The 22,240-nt window shown below is 30.9% G+C and overlaps 1 protein-coding gene across 1 annotated transcript in view; it reads left to right on the forward strand.

Annotated features, from left to right (window-relative positions):
- Positions 1–22,240, forward strand: part of LOC129914890 (uncharacterized) — a 99,058-nt gene that overhangs the window by 76,650 nt on the left and 168 nt on the right. Inside the window, exons 3-4 of the mRNA XM_055994338.1 lie at positions 17,969–18,667; positions 20,141–20,563. Of these exons, the coding sequence (XP_055850313.1) occupies positions 17,969–18,667; positions 20,141–20,563 (1,122 nt within the window). The remainder of the gene's footprint in view (positions 1–17,968; positions 18,668–20,140; positions 20,564–22,240) is intronic.

Consider the following 22,240-nt stretch of genomic DNA (forward strand, 5'->3'; position numbering starts at 1 on the left):
AATTTCCTAATTGTAAAAAATTCGACGAATATTAAAAAACTAACGTTATGTGTGATATATCAAATAAAAGGTTATGTTATCAGCATGCGTACTAAAGTTAAATCAAATTTGTATGTGCACTAGATCAAAAGATATAACGTGTGTTGGAAAAGAACATCTTTTTACCGTTATCTCCAAATTTTGAATATGAAATTAATTGAAATTGTGTACAATTATAATTTATTTAATTACCTATCTACAGTTTAAATTTCATTCATCTATCTATTAAAACAAAAAAGTTATAACAAGTTGAAGTCGTGTCGCGTTTTCGTTTCATCTTAGCCGTGTTTTATTGGTACTCAGTATTTTACTGAGTAAACATTTTATACTGTAAACAACATCTATTAATTACTTTTATTTCTTTACAAATAATCCTTATTGTTGAAGGGGCAAAAATGTATAAATTTATAAAAAAATTTTCTCTCGAAACCAATAAATAAAAAAATTTTGTCTATCCTTAGCAATTATTTGTTGTTGTTTCCCGTGCAAAATTTTACTGAGCTAAGTACTAAGTTACCAATAAAACACGGCTCTTGTTTCAAATCACTACGATACTAAAGAAGTTTTCACTTCAAAAAAATATTATTGCAAATTAAAAAAAAATTAAATTGCAACTGAAAAATAGTTGTAGTGAACATAAAATTTTTATTGCAAATAAATTTATTTTACATTAAAAAAAATATTATTTCAAATACAAAAATATTTCAAATCATAAAAAAAAAACAATATTTGAACAGAACGCACGTAGCTAGATACCTACAATACCTACCAAACCAATTTATACTTTTTTGTATGTTAGGAGTTTAACCATATGTGCCCTAATTATGAAAGTGGACTAAGTCACTCCTAAAAATGGCCTCAAATCTAGCCTTAAAATAATTATTATTTAAGGGATAAAGTTTATTTGAAAGCGAAATTGCAGTTAATAAACTTCTTTATTGCTCCTCTAGTGATTTTATAAAAGAAACATAGTTAAATCGTTATAAGAAAATTATTATGAAAGTTTTTCTTTAAACAATGCAAAAAGTGACTTAGTCCACTTTCATAATCATGGGCACATATACAATCATCGGCATTGTCTATATGAAACCTCAGTGTCGGTACTGTCCAAGACAGCTGATTTATCCAGAGACCATTGACCCTTCGTGAGATTACGAATAATTTTTGCAAAGGCAAAATTTGTACCCCTGCCCGCACATAATAATTTTCTATATCGAGCTTGACCATTGTAGGCCAGTCATTGTGTCGGAAAAAACGGCTTAGAAATGCAAAATGACCGAGGAAGCTAAATTTTGGATATGTTGTAGAGGATGCTTAAAAAAGCTTAACTTGAAGTTTTAGACCAAGATTTCCTATGAGCTTTTTCCGCCATTTTGAAAAAAAGGATAAAATTGTTTTTTTGACAATAACTCGGCTATCTGACGAGATGCGAAAATTTTACAAGGAGCTTTTTTGTAGCTTTTAACGAGTTCTACAATTCATGCATACACATTTCTTGTGTATCATGAACCGTTTTCGAGATATCGATTAAAAAAGTCAAAAATTCAGGACATGCCATTTGTTTTTTGACATAATCTATTTTTGGGTGATGAATATCAAAAAAATTATTAACATAAAATTTGTAGACCACATTCAGACCTACAATGTCGTATTTTTATATTTTTTTTTGGACAAAAATTACGACTTCCAGCCGGCCGCAAAGTCGTTTAGTCCGCACCCACCGCCAAGCAAGCCGCCCGTTTGGTTGTAAAAAAACAATCATTCATGTTTTTTTTAATGTTTATATTATTATATCAGTAACACATACATACAAATGTATGTACTTATTTAATAAATAATAAGAAGAAGATGGTAATGGTTTTTTGTAACCCCCAATTTTGTAAATACAGTATACCGGCTTTTTGTGTTGATTGGGCATTTTGTACTTTGCTTCAATCTTTATATTATTTAGTTCATCAAAATTGCAATTAGATCAGTATCAATAATTTTTGAAAATAAAAAAAATTATTAGCAGCATATTGGTGGTTGGAAAATTTAGGATAAATGGTGTATGAAAGCGGAAAAATAAATTGCCCACAAACTAATTGGGGAAAGGGGGTGGGTGAATGCCTTGTTCGATTTCACTAGTCAAAAAGTTTTTTTTTTTAGAAATCAAAGTATATTTTTCTAATGATTTTTTGTATGCTGAGCTCGAATCTTTAGTCAGAAAAGTTCTATCACATCACTTTGAGATATTACCATGCCAATACATCACAAAAATAGTGTTTTGAACGTTCAAAATTCAATATCTCAAAAACTTTGCACGTTAGAGCTATTCTAATGCTAGCTTGAAATTAAGAAGGTCAAAGGCCATTAGAAAAGTATAATTTGGTTTCTATGGAAAATTATTTCTCGCCAATATTACTGCCATTTACGGAAAAATCGATCTTAAAAATCGTTTTTTTTTTTCAATTTTTCTCAATATTTTCTAAATCAAAAGTATAGTTCTTCCATACAATCTTAAATAAAATCTTAAAATAATCTAAGTAACTGCATTCCAAGCTTTTCAAAAATCAAAAACTTTTTGGATTGAAAAATAAGTTATTTTTTCAAATTGAATTCGTCAAAAATCCAAACATTAACTTTTTGCTCAAAAAACATAGATATAAAACATAACAAAGTAATTTTTAACCAAGATTTGTTAAAATCAAACCATTTTGGTAAAAAATAAAAATATCGTGTTTTTTTCATTTTTTCAATATTTTTGAGATTATATAAAAAAAATGGTTTCAGTAAAAGTTATGACACTTTTATTATCCACAACTTTTGCATTTAACTTTTTTCAATAGAAGGTCTACTTTTGACACAAATCGTAAAAAAACCACGATTTTTGACACCAACCCCACTTTTTCGCCCATCCACCCTTTTCCACCAATTTGTTTGTGGGCAATTCATTTTTCCCCTTTCATACACCATTTATCCTAAATTTTCCAACCACCAATATGCTGCTAATAATTTTTTTTATTTTCAAAAATTATTGGCACTGATCTAATTGCAATTTTGATGAACTAAATAATATAAAGATTGAAGCAAATTACAAAATGCCCAATCAACACAAAAAGCCGGTATACTGTATTTACAAAATTGGGGGTTACAAAAAAACCATTACCATCTTCTTCTTATTATTTATTAAATAAGTACATACATTTGTATGTATGTGTTACTGATATAATAATATAAACATTAAAAAAAACATGAATGATTGTTTTTTTTACAACCAAACGGGCGGCTTGCTTGGCGGTGGGTGCGGACTAAACGACTTTGCGGAGGTCGTAATTTTTGTCAAAAAAAAAAAAAAAAAAAAAAAAAATACCAAAATGTAGGTCTGAACAGTGGTGATATTCATCAAAAAAAAAAAATAGATAATGTCAAAAAACAAATCGCATATCGCAAATTTTTGACTTTTTTGATCGATATCTCGAAAACGGTTCATGATACGCAAAAAATGTGTATGCATGAATTGTAGAACATGGTAAAAGCTACAAAAAAGCTCCCTGTAAAATTTTCGTATCTCAAAGGATAGCCAAGTTATTGTCAAAAAAGTTATTGCGGAAAAAGCTCATAAGAAATCTTGGTCGAAAACTTCAAGTTAAGCTTTTTTAAGCATCCCCTACAACATATCCGAAATTTTGCTTTCTCGGTCATTTTGCATTTCTAAGCCGTTTTTTTCCGACATAATGACTGGCCTACAGTGTTATGGTACATGTCAGTACTCTCATTCGATAGCGCTTGAAAATACGAATCCTACTCAATAACTCATTTTTTGAAAAATGGGCGCTTAGAACCTTGTAATTCTAATAACAATAATGAAATGCTTATCAATTGGTCCCGCCCAATTGGGAAAGAGAACATATTTAATGAATTTCGTAAGGGTACCATTTATACCATTGACTTATCGCGGATTTTTCTCTATCTTCCAAAAAAAACACCCTTTAACCTAAAATATTTGTATAGACTTTTTAAGTTCTTGCTTTCTGTTATAAATGAATAAATGTTATTCATTGGTGTAACAATTTTTCCCCAGTTTTTGTGGTACTAATTCCGAATTTCATCATTTCTTGAAAAAAAACACCCTTTCATTTAAAATAATTTTTTACTTTTTATAGATTCTTAATTCTTATACCAACCAAAACTATTTCACCAAGTTTTAAAAATTAATAAAATATAAGTTAGCTGTTATGATACCTTTCTCACACACAACTTAACCTATCAAAAAAACACCCTTTCACCCAAAATATTTTTCAAAACTTTATGAATCCTTTGTCCCTGTTTTATTTTAAACCTTCATTCCAAATTTTGTCAGTGTAGCATGTTTTTCACATGGGTTTCGGTTATATTTTACCTGTTGAGGTCAAAAAACAAGCACCCTGAGCAATCGTATTGACTTTATTTTTATGTCATTAGATTCAGCATCAAAAAATACCTTGAAAACATGTGTCATATGATGATATTCAACAAACAATTTTTTTCAGTATATTTTTGACCTTCACCCCCTCCCTCTTGTCCGCGAAAAAACACCCTTCCACCCAACTTTTTTTTATAGACTTTTTTTGTACTTGGTTCTTATCCCAAAAGCAAACTTTTTGTCAAGTTTCATGAGTGGAACAATTTTTTTTTTATAAATGCCTATTTTACCTGTACTAATAGGAAAAAAATGTAATAGCAAAAAATGTTAACCTTAAAAATCTGTTCGTCATATTTGATTTCACAAGATTAAAATCATGCGTTTTATATGAATCAGAATATAATATTTTCATAACTTCTCGTACTAAAATAAAATCTTCCTTTTCATGAAGCCTTAACACTAAAATAGATTCATTTAAATGTCACGCGTAAAGGGCATTCAAAGTACAATATCATTGAAATCAGATATTGATAAGTTTACCACGTAGCCCAAAAGTGCCATTTGCCACACTCGCGTCTTTTGATTTCTCCAAAACAAAAGTTTTTCAATTGTTGCAAATCGAATGCAAACAAACTTAATATATATTTTGTGGAAAAGGACATGCAAGTGTTCAAGCTTAAAAGATCAGAGATAACACTATTTTTCAGAAAAAAAAAAAAAAAAATACACTTATTCAACATATTGCTAACCAATGGCATAAAGTGAAATAGAAAACAAAAAACTCTAAAAACAAAAAAACTCTAAAAACCAAAAATCCACTGTCGAAAAAGTGGGATTTAGATAGAAATCGAGCGCAGATACTGCAAGCAAACCGCATCATCCGCACCAAATTGCCGAAAATGGGTTATTTGTGTTTCCGTTCGTCGCCATCGTTGTGGTAAGACTACTTCTTTGCTTTTCTAATACAAAACGAACAAAACGAAAAAAAAAAACTGAAAATCCTTGGAGAAACTCTATAAAACCACCTCGTAAATCCTTTCAACTTTGCTTTGTTTTTAGTACCGCCAAATAGCTTGGCCACTTTTATTGTAATTGCTTTTAGTTTCGTGCAGCAAAAACCCACATCCAATCCTCTCCTTTTTCTCGGCATCTATCTATATGTATCTTGTCTCTCTGCACTTCAATATAGGAACGGAACGTACGCGGAATAGTACCTCCTCGAGTGCTATTAATTTTCAAACACACGCGAAAATTTTGTGATTTGAATGGCACCAAAAACTGTGTGTATGACAGAGCCAAAGCAGCAATATACACAGTGTATCCGCTGCATGGACCTTCGCTTCGTTTCTAATAGCAACATACCGATTCACATTCGGCAGGACGTGCGTTATTGTTCCTCATGTGCTGTGCGATGGTATAGCCTCGAGTTCCGTATCATCTCGATGTATACTCGTCGTATATGATGGGGGTAAACACAAAAACACCGTTGTTTGCATCATCTCTTCTCGTATATGGTTTTTAGCCTGAGTGTCCCAGTTCTTGTCACCACACTCACCTAGCGCACACCAGGTGAACAAATTACGCAGAAAACTATTACCGTAAAATGCATATGTGAGCCATTGAATTTTAGCCAGAGCTTTAGCTGCAGGTGTATGATCTTTGTGAAAGAATAACATCAATAAGTGCTAACAGTATTGCCAACTGTATAGTTTAACAGAAAAATAAAACTCTCTAAAGTACTCTTGACTTTGCATTTCAAATGTTTGAAAAGCCGACTGGTCTTGATTTTCAACAATGTGCACAAACTATATCCGAGTTTTAGTAGAATACAGATAAAAATGACTTTTCTGTTTCTATCATCAGCTTTGAAGCTACAAAGCTTTGAAAACAAAACACACTAGAATACTTTTTCAAATAATAGACAAGTAAAAATAAACGAACTCATGCTTGAAATAATTATCTTCATGGTGGTGTAGAAGTCTGAAAGCTCCAGTCTTCACTAGAACAGGTTTCATCTATCTTAAGTTATATAAATTGTAAGCTGATCTCGATTAGAAACTTAAAAGATATTAGAGCAACCTGATACTACATTCTACCTATCACAAGGAGCCATAAAGGCGAGAAAAGAAGTTGAATGCTGATCTAGGAAGGCAACTGGTCGATCGTGTTCTCAGTTATTCGAACTACTTCGACTTCATCAAAGGAAGTTTCCGAAAATTTGGATCTCATAGGAGGTATGCTGAAAACTTATCCGAGAACACTTGCTAAGAATTCCTCTGATATGAGTTCCTTAGATTCTCTAATTGCCGCCAAATTCTTCAGCGATTTGCGCACTTTTCTACATGTGTTAGGGATGAAATCATCACAACTGCTCTAAACGACTATGATACAAGACTGAAAAGGAAAATACATACTTTCGAACCAAAGGAATGCTTTCCATTTTGATTTTACTACATATTTATGTTCATCTATTTCATCAAAACTTTTAAGCTACTTATCGTAATTTAACAAATTAGGTATCGTAGGAAGCGCCTTGAAAGTCTGCTGGTTAAAGACTATATAATATCACATCAGATTGAATATGGTGCCTTCGGTGCCAAAAGTCATGCAATATTTTTTTTTAAGCTCAGTTAATAGCAAGTTCTTTTTCACGAGATAAAAATAAGATAATATAATTAAAACTTAAAAAAATACTTAAACCCGAATACTCTAATACCCGTGAATACCATGTTATAAGTTTTTATAATATGTTTAAATATCACAGGAATACCTTGATAGTGTAAGGCGAGTACCATAGTATAGATATTAGGGTTTTTAGCATACTATAATAGCCCTGTTTCTTTAGGAGGTGGCCAAGTACTACTAGTACTTTACTATAGATTTTCAATGGAACGCACTTTCAACGAATTCAATACAAATCGTATCTACTCGGGAGGAAGAGCATGAGTAGATGATAGTACTAAATTAACCAAAACATCTACTATTCGTAAACTACCACCTCCAATGGAACAGGGCTAATATCTATACTAGCAGTGTGTCCCAGTTATAAAACTAATATTGAAATAGTATTAAACAAAAAAATATTCTTATCTGCTATCGTAAAAATCTGCCGTAAAAAGCTATATAAAATCGATGGTAGTGTATTATATTATATTGTCCGAATGTTTTGTTTTCATTGGAAAGGTGACATGGTCCAAAAATAATGTTACTTACTTACCTACAATAAACCTACCAATTTTGTAAAAACTTAATTTTCTCAAAACGGCTGAAAAGATTTTTATGAACAAATTTAAATGTTTGTTTCTATGCACGTTCGAAAATCATTTTTTATGGTACCGGCCATAGAACGGTTTATTTTAATTTCTGAATTTATCTCAAGCCACTGATTGAATTTCAATTTAATTTTTGAATACAAAAACATATATACATATAAGTCAAAAATTATTTCTGAGAAAAACAATTAGCTTTTTGAAAATGGTACACTAATGTTTTTTTTTAAGGGTTTAAGATATTGATTAATGATAAAACTGGCCAAAATTTTACAACTTCTTAAAATTTTATTGAAAGATTTAGAATTTTATCAAATATTATATTGGTTTCTTTCTAGCAGCTCTAGTTTTTGAAATATTTAATTTTTCATATTTTTAAGTTTTCCTTATTTTGACCGTTTATTAAAATTTTCCAGAAAAATGTAGGTAGGTATATTACACTTAATGATTAGATTAGATTGTTAATGTATGTCGGTAAACCTAAATATCACATTCATTTATTTCTAGGAGCTCAATTTTTGTAAATATTTTGTAATATTCCACATTTTTATGGTAAATTCGTAGTAATTTTAAAGTTATGCTTATTTTAACTGTTTGTTAATATTGCTCAGAAAATGTATTGAATTTAATGCATTTGCAATCACTAAGCCTAAAAATCACATTGGTTCCTTTCTAGGAGCTCTAATTTCTTAGATATTTTAATTTTTCACACTTTGGGGGTAGTTTCAAACTATTTTTTTTTTTTTAATTTTTTCTTATTACAAGCGTTTTTATAATTTTGCTGGAAAAATTTGTTTCGAATGTATTGTATTTTGATTCAGTAAGTAAAATAAAAATACAAAAAAAAAAAAAAATTAAATACAAAAAAATTTAACAAAAACCAAAATATTGTATGAATTTGTATGCCTTTTCATGCATGAATACATATTTTAAACAACAAAATGATAAACAACGGTCTGGAAAATTCGTATGTGTTGATGGGCAGTCTAATTTCTAAAAAAAAACATTATTAATTTTGTTTTTCAATAAATTATTTATAAAAAATTAGTTTTTTTTTAAATATAGTAAGACTCCAAAGATTTAAAAACCAGCTGCTAGATAGAGATCCTAGCCATTTTGCAAAGAATGCCATTTTCAGTTTGTTTCCTAGTGATCTTTTCAGCTGACTAAACAAAGTTAAAAGCCGAAATACCCTCACTTTTTTTAATCTACATATAATCTATACAAAATTATGAACCTGTAGAAGAAAGAAAGATAATTAACAACAAAACTGCAACAAAATTAATGATAAACGCAATAAAAGTGGTTAATACACAATCCTGTACTTCCGTCAGTATTTCATAGCAATTATACATCAAAAGCTGATTCCGACAAATTATTAAAATAGCATTATTAAAAGTTGACATTAATGGTCTTTAACTCACAAATTCCATTTAAGTTTTGGCTTTACCTTAGATCTTATTAACATCAAACTGATTTTGGTCGATGCTTTTAAGTGATTGTATAGAGGTCAAGTTTATCATGCTCCAAATGAGTTTTGCACAAGAAACGACTTTATCGGTCTTACAAATGTGTTATAGTCAAAGAATATTCTCATAACGCCTCACAGATCCAATTTTTTAAATTAATATGAAGAGTATACCTAACTCTTTTCGTCAATCAAATTAAAATAACCTTTTTTAAAAAAAAATCTCAACCTAGTTGGCAACCAAAGTGTGTTTGCTTTGCATCACGGTAATTTGAATGAAGAACCCGCATATTCACAAGGGGACTGCAAAATTTTAAGCGGGATAGCAAACCCATTATCCTAGGATGAGTTTTAGCTGCTGTTGAACCACGCGCTATGACTCATTCACCTTAACTTATCCCAACTAATTGCTATTTGAGAAGTTAGTGGTGGCGGAGTGCATTTCACACTTTTTCTCTTTCTTTCTATCTCTCTCAGACTTTAAATCCTTTTTCTCTTTATACCTACCTTTAGTACTGCTTTGTTCCAAAAAGATGATACTGTACAAACATATTGCAGTTTGTAGAGGTAATAAATTCTATTGCCATAGCTTGCTTCTTCTTGTTCTTGTTCTTCTTCTAATGGACATTCACGTATTTCAAGGAATTCATAATGAGTTTTAAGTAAAATTATGAGCACACTTGAACGAGTTTCCTTCGGACTGCTTTTTCTTATATAAACCCGACTCTCTTTTATAGGTTTTGAGTGTAGATAAAGTTTACTCGAACTCTACTCCAACATCCAGAGCTTCTGTATAGAAGAGCTCTGGATCAGAGTGTAGCAGCCGGTAAAAACCAAGCAAGTTAAGTTGGTTAGAGATGTTGATGGAGCTTCTTTATCATCTTTTTTGTGAGAAGATAGGTATCTTTATATATATGTAATATTTGTGCTTGTGCCAGAGGAGTTTTTTTGTCGAAGAGTCGAAGCAAAGCCATAGAGTTGGGTTATCATAATTTAACACTTTTGTTTGGAATTCTTATTTATATAGTTTTTGGAGTTTGTTGAGTCATTAAGACAAAATAATAATACCTACGTTGAAAAAAAAAAAACACTTGTTAGGATGTAAAACAGGAAAAAAGTTATTTATATAAGTTTCAAGAAATAATATTTACAATTTTAAGTCTGAAAAAGAATTGGTTTTGGTACTTATGAGAATTTTAATTATGAAACAATATTTTAAATAGGTACTTCTCTAATTTTATCTTCATATAATAAATAAATCAACAGTTAATAGTTATATTATAACCTTACAATAAAAATTACAGAAAATTGTCTGGAGGAACTAAGCGTTTAAGTCAAAAGCCACAACGAAAAAAAAAGATAATCGGCAATTTGCTACGATTCCCAACAAAATAATCAGGAAATCCTTCGGTAATGGAAAATTGCATATACAAATCGTCACCACAATCGGATTTTGTGATTGTTTAATTAGGGAATCGTAGAAAATTTACGATACGATGCAATACGTGATAAGGCCGAATAATAAACGTACAGGGCGTCCGTATTGCTAAACGCACAATGCAGAAAATTTACATAGTACATTCCAAAGAACAAAGTTAAGGTGGTGAAACCCTTCTAGTATATAGGTTTTACCATTTAAACTAGATCAACCAAGAAATTCAAACATTTTTTCTAACAAACAAAAAATATAAGTTTTGTTTAACAACGATTGAAATCGTTAATGTTTTAGTTCAGCCAATTTTTAGTCGATTTTCATAAAAAAATATATCGTTGGATTTGAAAATAAATATTTTTGCAAACTAAAATAATAATTAAAAATTAAATTATAAATATAGTGTTCTAGTTCAAGTTTAAGTTTTCGTTGTCATTGCTGTCTCCGTGTCTTTTATAGCAAAAAAAATCTTGTAAGAAAGAAGAAAATCTTTAAATTATTTTTGTTTTTATATACCAAAGGGCCATTTTTTTCACTATTGCTCAATTTGAAGCAAACTCTAGAGTTTGCCAACTTGAGAGTTGACTTTAACTCGAGAGTTCAAACGCAAGTTGTAATTTCTTTTTATTCACTAATTATTTTCTCAACTCTTCAGTTGAAGATCTAAAGTTGGTCAACTTCAAGTTTGAAAAATATCCCTGGGATATAGTCACATCCGGACCCTTTAAATAGAGTCAGCACATTCTTAATTCTTATGCTTCTCATAAGAATGCTTTTAATAAGAATCTTATCTATCTTTAAATTCGCAGAATGCAATGCAGCACTTTTAGCTGCAATGCATTCTCGCCCACAACTTGCTGCTTGCTTCTCTTTTAAGATACCTATTGACACCAGTTGTGTTTTGATCGTCAGAAGTTGAAGTTACAATATTTATTACAAATTGAAATAATAAAATATCATTTTAAGAAAAGCAAATAAATACATTTTTTAAATCAACCACGGCACCCACGATCACTGGCGACGAGGATTAAATTAAAAATTTTTAAATATTTAGGTAACTCACGTTACATTATTTTGGTAACTCATGTTACCTGCGATTTGTGGTTCCAAAAGTAAAAAAAAGATGCATTTTCACTCAAGTTTTGTTTTAATCGAATAGTGTGTAACAAAGCTTGCTTAAATGTTAACTTATTTTAGCACTCACCAGGGGATATTGTCATCGTCACTATTAGACTCATCATATTTTCAGTTTGCTTGTTTTTCCGTCATTTTCATGTGAAATTCTTCTGTTGCTGGCAAGCTTATGCTATAAAAATGCTTTAAGATTATTAAACTCCCTGAATTTTTATGTTGCTATTTATAAATAGTAATTTTCTAATAAAAAAAGTAAAAATGACTGCATAATTTGTTCAAAATTCGTGTCCACTTTTTCATGGAATTACCCGTATGGCTTTTCATTCTTGCAGGGAAGCTGCCTATGTAATCAATTTATATTGAAGGTTTTGAGTGAACAACAACAACTTGTGTGTACTTTCAAATAAACTACAAGAAACAAGAATCTTATGTCAAAATTCAAATAAAAAAAAACACTACTGGAAAAGTCAAAATGACATTTTCCTATAGCGTAGATAACTCAGCAGCTACATGTGCATTATTTTTGTGTGCATTATTGTGCCTGTTCACACGTGAAGAACGTCTAGGGTTATCATACGTGAAGAATTACTTCTGCGTATTTTGTTTTTCATTTTATGTTTAAAGAAAAATATAAAAATGGTTTTGAAACCAAATTTATGTTTTTTGCATCTTTGTTTAAAATTTTGTCACAAAATGACTTTGTAAATTTGCACTTTTCTCTTTTGGCAAATAGTAGTAATGGAATGACGACACCAGAAAGAGATGCGTACCTACGGGAACGGATAGTTGTATGAAAAAATTCCAAACCAGAAAGTCAAAGTTCACGTGTGGAAAAGTTTCTCATGTAAACGTCGGTCGTCGCCGTTCCAGCTTGGAATTTTTCCACACGTGAACGTTGACGTAAATCACCGGTTTGGAATTTTTTTTCATACAATTTCCCGTGTGGAACTGTTCCGGCTTGGAATTTTTCCCTACCGTAGTGCCACCGTATTCACTTTTTCGATTTTGGTTTACAGCTGTGGTGAGTTAAAAAATTTATTTTTCCGAAAAAATCTTAAAAAATTGGGTGATTTGCCTACGGCCTCTAATGGCCCTATTCTGGCAAACCTCACAAGTTATGAGGACCTCACAAGGTGAGCTGATTTTGATTTTGTGAGGTTTTCGCGTCACAAAAACTTTCGAATTTGTGATCTGCTCTGAAGGAGGTCACAACTCACAAGTTGGATTTTTGCTAGTAAGAAGTTTGTGAGAAATAAATTCTTACAAAATCGAGTTATGATCACCTTGTGAGGTTTTTGTGACTTGTGAGGTTTGCCAGAATAGGGGGGTAAATCACTTGATTTACCATACAAATATAAAGGCTTGGCCACACCGGAGGGTATGCGGTAGAGGTACGGGTAGCGGTAACGATATTTGTATGAAAAAAATTCCACACCTGAACGTTGATGTGTCAGTTTGGATTTTTTTTCATACAAGTACCCTCACCGCTACCCGTACCGCTACCGCATACCCTCCAGTGTGGCCAAGCCTTAAAGGCTTGGCCACACCGGAGGGTACATGCGGTAGCGGTACGGGTATTTGTATGAACAAAATTCCAAACTGACACATCAACGTTCAGATGTGGAATTTCTTTCATACAAATACCCGTACCGCTACCGCATGTACCCTTCGGTGTGGCCAAGCCTTAAGGCTTGGCCACACCGGAGGGTACGCGGTAGAGGTACAGGTAACGGTACGGGTATTTGTATGGAAAAAATTCCAAACTGACACATCAACGTTCGGGTGTGGAATTTTTTTAATACAAATATCGTTGCCGCTACCCGTACCGCTACCGCGTACCCTCCGGTGTGGCCAAGCCTTTAAGGCTTGGCCACACCGGAGGGTATGCGGTAGCGGTACGGGTAGAGGTAACGGTACTTGTATGAAAAAAATTCCAAACTGACATATCAACGTTCTAATGTGGAATTTTTTTCATACAAATATCGTTGCCGCTACCCGTACCTCTAATGCATACCCTCCGGTGTGGCCAAGCCTTTAAATCTCCCCAAAACAAGATTTAGGCCGTTTTTGAATTGGGTTAAATACTTAACCTCTGTTAAATTTTTGACACTATTGTGGTGAATAAAAATGTTAAGTTGTTAAAAATTTAATGGGCTCTGGGACCAGGTTAAATTTTGTTGGCAGATGTTTTTTTTTTATTGAAAAGGAGTAGTATCATGGTAGAAAGAGGCAGAGAAAAATATTAAACAATAAGCTATACAACTGAAAATTTTTTTATTCACCTCAATAGTGTCAAAAATTTAACAGAGGTTAAATATTTAACCCAATTCACACACGGCCTTATAATCGAAATCGAAAATGAGGAAATCAAACATACCCAAACACACAGATTTTGATGTGCTGAACGCACTCATTTTCTTTTTTGACAACTTATGAAAAAAATGCCATAATAGGGGGGTTCACATTGACCAACTTACCGGACAGACTAGCTGCCATTTGGTCTGATCGGATAGTATTTTGATAATGGGAACACACATCCGACGGCCACCTAACTAACTATTTCGATGTTATAACGATGGTGAGAAGCTTCTCGTCATGACTAATTTCACACCTAAAAGACTCATATAACCCTGTTTATCATCAAAAAGGCCCCCTTTTTTACTCCTATTAAACTTATGAGAAGTGCAATGAAATACTCCTGTAAAGTTTCTCATCAGTAGCCGAAAGTGGTATTCGATCCTATAAGTGTGGGAAGAAGTACACTGTAAGACTACTGTAAAGTTTGTCATCAACAAACGCAAGTGGAGGAGAAATAAAAGGTGAGTGAGGATATAAAAGGAGTGGAAATAAAACGAGGAGAAATAAAAAGAAATTAAATTGTGTTGCATTTATGTTGATTTTTATTTAAGTATTAATTTATTTTTATAAAGTTTATCTGAGGAGCTAGGCCCAACTAGCACAACAGCTTCTATAAATTGAGATCTCTACTACTAATACTACTTTTTATACAGCTTGTATTGAGCTTGCTTCAGAATTTAATTTCTTATAGAAGTTCGAACTTGTTTAACAACTTCTAATAAGTTGTTTAAATACTGTTAAAGAAACTTAAACGAAAAAAAAAATTGTTGTCGGAAAAGCCTGCTTAATGAATTTATACAAGCTTTACAGAAATTACCAAGTTTAGCAATTGATTTTTGGTTTTGATATTGAATAATCTAGCTCGGACACTTTTTGGTTTTGACATTGAATAACTTAGCTCAGACATTTTTTTTTGACATTTCTGATATTTGAACTGATTAAGTTTTTGATTTCATTAATGAATATACTAGGATGGCCGAAAGTAAAAAAGAATTCTTTTTTGTTTTTGAAGTTGTTTTTTTTTTTAATTTCGATAAGACATGTATTAAAGAGCTATACAAGTTCTCCCGAAGCTATCTGTCAAATCTCACAGCTTCGGTAAAGCTTCATTTAAACTTCTTAAAGAGTTTCAAACTTGTATAACGTTCTCCTTTTTCCATGCCCAACAACCTTACTAAAGTTTAAAAGAAGCTGAAATGTAGCTTTTGTAATACCTTAACCGAAGCTGAAATTTTAGTTGGGTATTGTGTAACAAAAAATAAAGTATCTTGGCACTACTGTTTTCATCGAGATAATAGTAAAATCTGGATAATGATCTGGATTTTTCAAATATTTATACAATTAAAGTTGTTGTTGTTGTTTTTAATGCGTAAATTGTCTTGATTTCAAATGTCTCGATTTCGTTTTTTTGAGCAAAACTCTATATAGAAAAACAAAAAAGCACACCAAATAGCACAAACTTAAACAAATTTTGAATTCATTTAGAAAATAAAGAAATATCTAATTGTTAAATATAATTGAGAAAATTGAACGAAATTATCATCTTTAAATTGTTTGCATTTCCGATTTACAATTGTAGAGATAAAATTTAGTAAAGCGCGATTTGTATACTGGACTTTTGGCCAGAAATTCACTTTCTACCGTGTGAACATTAATTATTATAATGTGCGCAATAATTATGCCCATGTAGCTGCTAAGTTATTTAAGATTGGTACTTGTAATAGAGCTAGGTGGCGCTACTTGCTAATCCTTTTGACAGTTCTTGTCAAAAAGTAAATTTTCACAGTCCACCGCCGGAAAAGAAGTAAAACTTCAAAAAAAAAAATATAAAGAAAAACAACAAAACCACACTCAAACAACAACAACAAAAATTTGTGCCCAAAATCGAAATCCCAATTTGAAGAAGTGACAAAGAATTATTGCCAAGCGATGGATGAGCTCAAAAGATGTAATTCAACACGAAATAGGATTGAAAATGCAGGAAATGGTGATTATTATTATTAAACACTATATTTTAACTAAACATAGCTGTGCCAAAAAGAATTGAAAAGAAAGAAAAATAAATAAAATAAAAAAAAAAAGTCTATGCCATCTACCTAGTGTATAAAATTTGATGAGCAATTCATTAATGTGTTTTCCCAAATGAAGTGAAAAAACAGAACTATAATTTTTGTTGTTACAATTCTTATTTTAGTATTTTATAACGAAATATAAGTGAATTTCATAAATACCTGATCATATAAAATAAATGGTCTATTTAAAAAAGAAGGCGACAAAGTTTCTAATCCAAAATTGTAAGACAAAAAAGCAAACCCTATCTAAATATTGACAGAGATACATAGTGCAAGAAGAAAAAAAATAATATAGCTAGCTAAGCTGTTTTGAAATCAAATGACTCCAGTGAATTTTTAAATTGTCTTTTAGTGTATGTTTTTGTTAATACATATAAACAAAAATTATTCATTATTCAAAATATAATCATAAATTTTTTTTTCTCCACATTATTATAAGATTTGTTAAAAAAAAAAAAAAAAAAAAAAAAAAAAATGGCTAATTCAGTAGATAATATGAATTTAATTCTTAATTGTATTAAGAACATACAAGACTTTGACGGAACTGACAAAAACCATTTAGTGGACTTTCTACAGCAGGTTGACTATTTAGTTCCTACGATTGACAGCTTTGACGACAACAACAAAAAAGTTCTAATAGGTTTCCTTAAAAATAAATGCGTTGGACGCACACGTCCAGTTCTCCAAAGACACGGCTTGATAGAAAGCTGGAAAAGAATCAAAGAAATTTTGCTTGAGAATTTCGGTGAAAAAGAAAATAGTTTCACCTTAATAGACAAATTGAAAATGTGTAGAGTAGACTCTACTATTGAAAAGTATTTTTATGAAATAAACAAAATTACCAGTAGAATACATATTCGTATTCTATCACATGGTGACACAAACTACACAACTGATGAGGTAAACAGGATAGCTCTGAAGGTTTTTAGAGAAAACCTTCCAGAGCCTACTAAAACTTTGATTTTTAGTAGAAACCCAAGTAACTTAGATGCCGCTTACAAAATTATTCTAGAAGCGCGTCACCAAAGTTATACGATTCTTGGTCCTGTTATCAAAAATAATTTAAATTTGAATCAAAATCAATCAACAGGAAATCCATACAGAGGTAGGAACAATCAAAACCCTTTTGTATACCAAAGAGGTACTAATACGTTTAGAAACAGAAATAATCAAAACTTTAATGAGAATCAGGAATCAGGTAACACATATAGAAATATTAATAGGAATAATCAAAACTTAAACGAAAACCAAGTATCAGGAAATACTTACAGAAACATAAATAGAAATCATCAAAACCCTTTTGATAATTATGGGTCAGGAAATACGCGTACTAGTAGAAATTATCAGAATTTTAACGTCAACCAGCAAAATGGAAACCCCTTCAGAAATAATTCCAATTTGAACCAAAATCAGGGAACAGGAAATGGCTACAGAAGTAGAAATCAACAAAACAGTGGTGCACGATCTACAGAACCAATGGAATTGGGAAATTTTTTAATGGAGAGCCCAAACACCTTCCCTATATAATAATTAATACTAAAATTAGAAAACTTTACTTTATTGTTGATACAGGCGCAGAAGTCAGTGTCATTAAACCTCAGATATGTCATCCAAAATGGAAAAAACAAGTTCACATACCAGTGAGATCGATCGGAGATAGTTTTGTTTTAAATACAATGTGTTCAATTCCAGTTTTCAAGGAATTCAATGAAAACGAAGATGTTTTTTGCGAGTTTCTAGAACACGATCTCAAAAATAACTACGATGGAATAATAGGTAATAATATTCTTAAAAGATTTAATGCAATTGTAGATTACCCTAAACAGCAGTTAATATTGAATAAAGCAGTGCTTAAGTTGTATTTCGATAAACAAGAAGAAATTTATGACAATCTTGCATATAATAATGAAAATGTAGTAGAAATTAATTTTAATAATGAGGTGGGAATCAATAACAATATAGGTGAATTTATTGAAAGCGAGCATTTAAGTGAACATGAGAAAGGTTTACTTTACGGTGTTTTGAAGAAATTTAAAAGAACATTTTACAATGAAAATGATGACTTATCGTTTACAAATGAAGTAAAGCATCACATACATACAAAACATGAATTACCAGTTTATTCAAAACTATACCGTTATCCGGAAGTACATAGAGATGAGGTTGATAGACAAATTGAAGAAATGCTTAAGCAGGGTATAATAAGGGAGTCTAATAGTCCTTTCAATAGTCCAATATGGGTAGTTCCCAAAAAAGAAGACCTTTCAGGTAAAAAACAGTGGCGCATAGTTATCGATTACCGAAAACTAAATGAGATAACAATAGAAGACCGACAGCCTATGCCAAATATCGAAGAGATATTTGATAAATTAGGTCGATGTCAGTATTTTACAACGCTGGATCTCGCTAAGGGATTTCATCAAATTGAAATGCATCATAGCGACATTCATAAGACCGCGTTTTCCACATCCAATGGTCACTACGAATTTCTTCGTATGCCATTTGGATTGCGTAATGCACCTGCCACATTTCAAAGACTGATTAACAATGTATTAAAAGAATATATTGGCAAAATTTGTCTTGTTTACCTGGATGACATTTTGATTTTTTCAACTAGTATTGAAGAACACATGGAATCACTATCCAAAATTTTGAAACGATTAAGAGAGGCTAATCTAAAAATTCAATTGAATAAATGTCAGTTTATGAAAAAAGAAACCGCATTTTTAGGTCACGTGGTTACACCTGACGGCATTAAAACTAATCCTAAAAAAGTTGAAGCTATAGACAAAATACCACTCCCGAGTAATCAGAAAGAAATTAAAAGTTTTCTTGGCATCACAGGTTATTACAGACGGTTTATTAAAGATTACTCTAAAGTTGCTCATCACCTTGTTAAGTACTTGAAAAAGAATACCAAAGTCAATAAAAAAGACAAAAAATTCATAGCTGCGTTTCATAAGCTTAAAGAACAAATTAAAAATGATCCAATTTTAGTACACCCTGACTTCAAAAAGAAGTTCACATTAGTAACAGACGCCAGCAACTATGCGTTAGGGGCAGTCTTAACCCAAGATAATAAGGCTATAAGTTTCGCAAGTCGATCTCTGAATGATCACGAAAAAAAATATAGTACAATAGAGAAAGAGCTTTTGGCCATTGTTTGGGCAACCAAACATTTCAGGCCTTACTTATATGGAAGAAGTTTTGTGGTCAAAACTGATCACAAACCATTAGTTTGGTTAAATTCCTTAAAAGAGCCCAACATGAAATTACAACGTTGGAAAATAAAATTAAATGAGTTTGACTTCATAATAGAGTATATTAAAGGCAAAGAAAATGTAGTAGCCGACGGGCTAAGCAGAATAAACTATGAAAAGATCGACAATGCAGATGAAGTTTTAATAAATCTCAACGAGATCTTTGATGACGAAATTGACACCGTGCACAGTGCAGACACTGACAGTGCCGATTTTATATCTATTACTGAAAAACCACTGAATATTTTTAAATACCAATTCGTATTAAAAAAATCAATAAGGGAATCCACGACAAAAAAAATCATTTTTAAAAAGAAAATACGAACCACGTTGTATATAAATTCTGAAAGCAATTTATTAGAATTAATGAGAAATCAATTACCCGAAAAAGGTTTAATAGTTGTATTTTGTGAGGATAATGAATTGTTTTTGACTTTTCAAAACAATTACGTAAAATATTTTTCAAAGAATAAAAATCTCAAAGTAATGAAAACTAGTAAAGTATTGGAAGATTTAACCGATAAAGAAAAATTGTTGAAAATCATTGAATATGAACATTTGAAAAATAATCATAGGGGGATTAGCGAAATATTCTTAGAAATGAAAGCTAACTACTATTATCCCAACCTTCAAAAAGAAATTCAAAAATTCATAAATAATTGTAACATATGTAACTCAGCTAAATTTGACAGAATGCCTATAAAACATAAATTTAATATAACAGATACCCCTACAAGACATAACGATATTGTTCACGTAGATATATGGTTTCCTATGAGAAATGTCATGTATTTGACAACAATTGATAAACTCACCAAATATGCTACGGCTGACCTTTTAGAAGACAGAACATGGATTTCAATTACAAAAGCACTTAAAACCCGCATGCAATATTTAGGAAAGCCAAAACTTATCGTTACTGATAACGAACTAGACACAGTTTCAATAAGACAATTTTTAACTTCATATGACATTCAACTTCATGTCACAACTCCTTATTTGAAAACTGGCAATGCTGACATAGAACGCTTGCATTCAACATTTAATGAACACATAAGACTGTTTAATGCTGATCCTTGCAACGAAGATAGTCTTGATGAAAAAGTTTTTAAAGCTGTTGTTTTATACAACAATACAATTCATACAAGTACGAAAATGAGGCCAATAGACTTTATAAACAATATTATTTCAGAGGAAGAAATTACCTCATTGTCTAAGTTATTACATGCAAATAAAACAAATAAAATAAATAAGTTGAACGAAAACAGAGAAACTGTTACTAATTTTGAAAATGAATTCGTTAGAAATAATAGAATAGGGAAGTCAAATCCTAAGTATATAAATATAAAAAACTATAAACAAGCAGGAAATCATTTGATATCTGACAAACATCCAAAAAAATCTTATAAGAACCAAGTCAAACGCAAAACTAAATTCCAAAATTATCATTACAGACAAAATGATGACGTTGGCAATTCTAATGCTGTTAGTTCCTCTAATCAGCGGACAACGAATTGACATTACCCCAATTCATAATGACAATGGGTATACCATTGTCAGATTCGAAGAAACTAAAATAATTGATCATTACAATAAGTTTTTACACATTGTAAACATATCAAAATATTTAGAGGCGACAGAAGCAATTGAAACAAGCTTTAAATCCCTTAAAACAAGTAATTCAGTAATGGAAATCGGAATGACAATTATTGAAAAAGAAATAATTTCAATAAAACAAGAACTGTATTGCTTTAGAAACTACATGAAAACTACACGCCAAAAGCGAGGTTTAATAAATATTTGGGGTAACGGTATGAAATTGTTAGCAGGAACTATGGACAGTGAAGACTCTAAGGAAATATATTCGTTTATGGAAAATGTAGAAAAGAATATGAAACAATTAACTGACGAAACGAACAAGCAAGTTGAAATAAATAATAATATGATTCAGAATTTTGAAACCATCAGAAAGCATATCATAGAAAACGATGTGAAAATGAATCAATTTTATAAAAACATTTCGACTTTGACAGAAGACATTCTTTTTAAGACGGACAAAAACTCTTTGATCCTACAGCTTTACATGTACTCATGTAATTTAAAAAATGAAATCTCTAAAATTAAAGACAATATTTTGTTATCAAAAATAAACTTACTAGAACACGATATGTTTAATATTGATGAAATGAGAGATTATAACATAACTATTGAAATGTTACCACTTATAAAAACTGCTGTGCTATTGAAAAATAATCTTATAATATTCGTTGTATCAATTCCGATATTTTGCAAAGAAAAATTTTATAATTCAGCCATTATACCTATTCCAAACCTAGATTCAATGGAAATTGAATTTGATATAACATTTGTAATCATAAATGAGATGAAAATTTACCTCTCAAATACAGAAAATCTTTTAAAAAATAATTTAATTCCATTTCCGAACAAATGTATAAGAAATCTTTTAAATGAAAATAATGTTTGTAACTATAAAAGTAACAAAGAAACTTCAATAACAAAAATTAACGAACACACCATTGTAACTAAAAATCTGGAAGTCATTGAAATTGATCAAGACTGCATTGATCAAAAAATTGTCATTAAAAATCACAATATTATTAGTATTGAAAACTGTACAGTAAAATTAAAAGAATTCGAAATAAGTGTAAAACAGAAAACTTATTATGAAACTTTTGTAATACCGCATTTTATAACCAATACAAGTAAAATATTTAGTAACTTTACATTATCTGATTTAAATTTAAGGAATATTGAAAATAGAAAATATATAAAATATGTTGAAAATAACCACAAGGTAACTTCA

The sequence above is a fragment of the Episyrphus balteatus genome, chromosome 3 (assembly GCF_945859705.1).
Source record: "Episyrphus balteatus chromosome 3, idEpiBalt1.1, whole genome shotgun sequence".
NCBI lineage: Eukaryota > Metazoa > Arthropoda > Insecta > Diptera > Syrphidae > Episyrphus > Episyrphus balteatus.